Below are 888 nucleotides of genomic sequence, written 5' to 3'. Positions count from 1 at the left end.
AGCTGCTGACCCCTGGTGAGCAGCAGGACCTGTCCTGGAAGGATGTGTAAAAACTCATACGATGCTTTCTAAATTTTACAAGCCTTAAATAAGGAAAGTTTCTTCCTCCCCAGCCTCTCTACCTCTCCCATCTGCTATAAAGCTTTACACACTGTGCTCAACAGCTGAACACATTTTATTAAACAGTCTTTCTTGAGAAGTCCCAAGCCCTGAAAGTTTCACACAGTTAGTAGCTCTGCTGCACTGATGAGCTCCAAGGAGTCATGGTGGGGAATCAACAGTTTCTCATTCTGGCTGGCTCTATGACCAAAAATCTCTCTTAAGTTTCTCTGTTCTTTTCCTTTTCCCTTTTCTAAGAATAATTTTCTGGACTACTATGTTGCTTACCTGAGGGACCTGCCAGAATGCATCTCTCTGATCCACGTGGTGATCCTGAAGGAGGTAAACTTCCTGCCTGCTTCACAGACACATAATGGCAACATGCAAGCCTGGATCTTTCTGTAATGCCTGCTCACAATAGGACTCTTCTGCTAATCCACTTGTTCTGTTACCAAATGCCAGTTTCCTGAACGTTGCCATGGCTGACACGCACCTACAAAAGGCAGCTTTAACACATTCATCACCGTGTGTAATCAAAGCTATATTTCTGCTGTGACATGAAATAGTGTCTCAGATCAACCCCCCCCGAAAGATTGCCTATGCACATGCTATCCAGACCTGTCCCAGGCTGCCACCGTTGAAGGCTGGCCCGGCTCTTGAAACAGGCGGCAGACGCTCTCTGTCGACCCCCTCCCTCTGCCCGGGAGCGGAAGGGATAGAGAGAAGGCCGACTTATGGGCTGGAAATTAAAATTACTTTCATAAAACAACAATAATGGAAAATAGTATA

General features: G+C 45.9%; 1 protein-coding gene across 1 annotated transcript in view; it reads left to right on the top strand.

Moving 5' to 3' along the window:
- LOC104163306 (rho guanine nucleotide exchange factor 33-like) overlaps positions 1-441 on the top strand; it is a gene marked incomplete at its 3' end in the record, with an annotated part of 9,943 nt that extends 9,502 nt beyond the window's left edge. Inside the window, exon 9 of the mRNA XM_009702263.1 lies at positions 358-441. Within this exon, the coding sequence (XP_009700565.1) occupies positions 358-441 (84 nt within the window). The remainder of the gene's footprint in view (positions 1-357) is intronic.
- Positions 442-888: the final 447 nt, after the last annotated feature.

Source organism: Cariama cristata, unplaced genomic scaffold (genome assembly GCF_000690535.1).
Source record: "Cariama cristata isolate BGI_N322 unplaced genomic scaffold, ASM69053v1 scaffold38776, whole genome shotgun sequence".
Taxonomy (NCBI): Eukaryota; Metazoa; Chordata; class Aves; order Cariamiformes; family Cariamidae; genus Cariama; species Cariama cristata.
The sequence above is the reverse complement of the archived record's forward strand: the minus strand, read 5'-3'. Positions and strand labels throughout refer to the sequence as shown.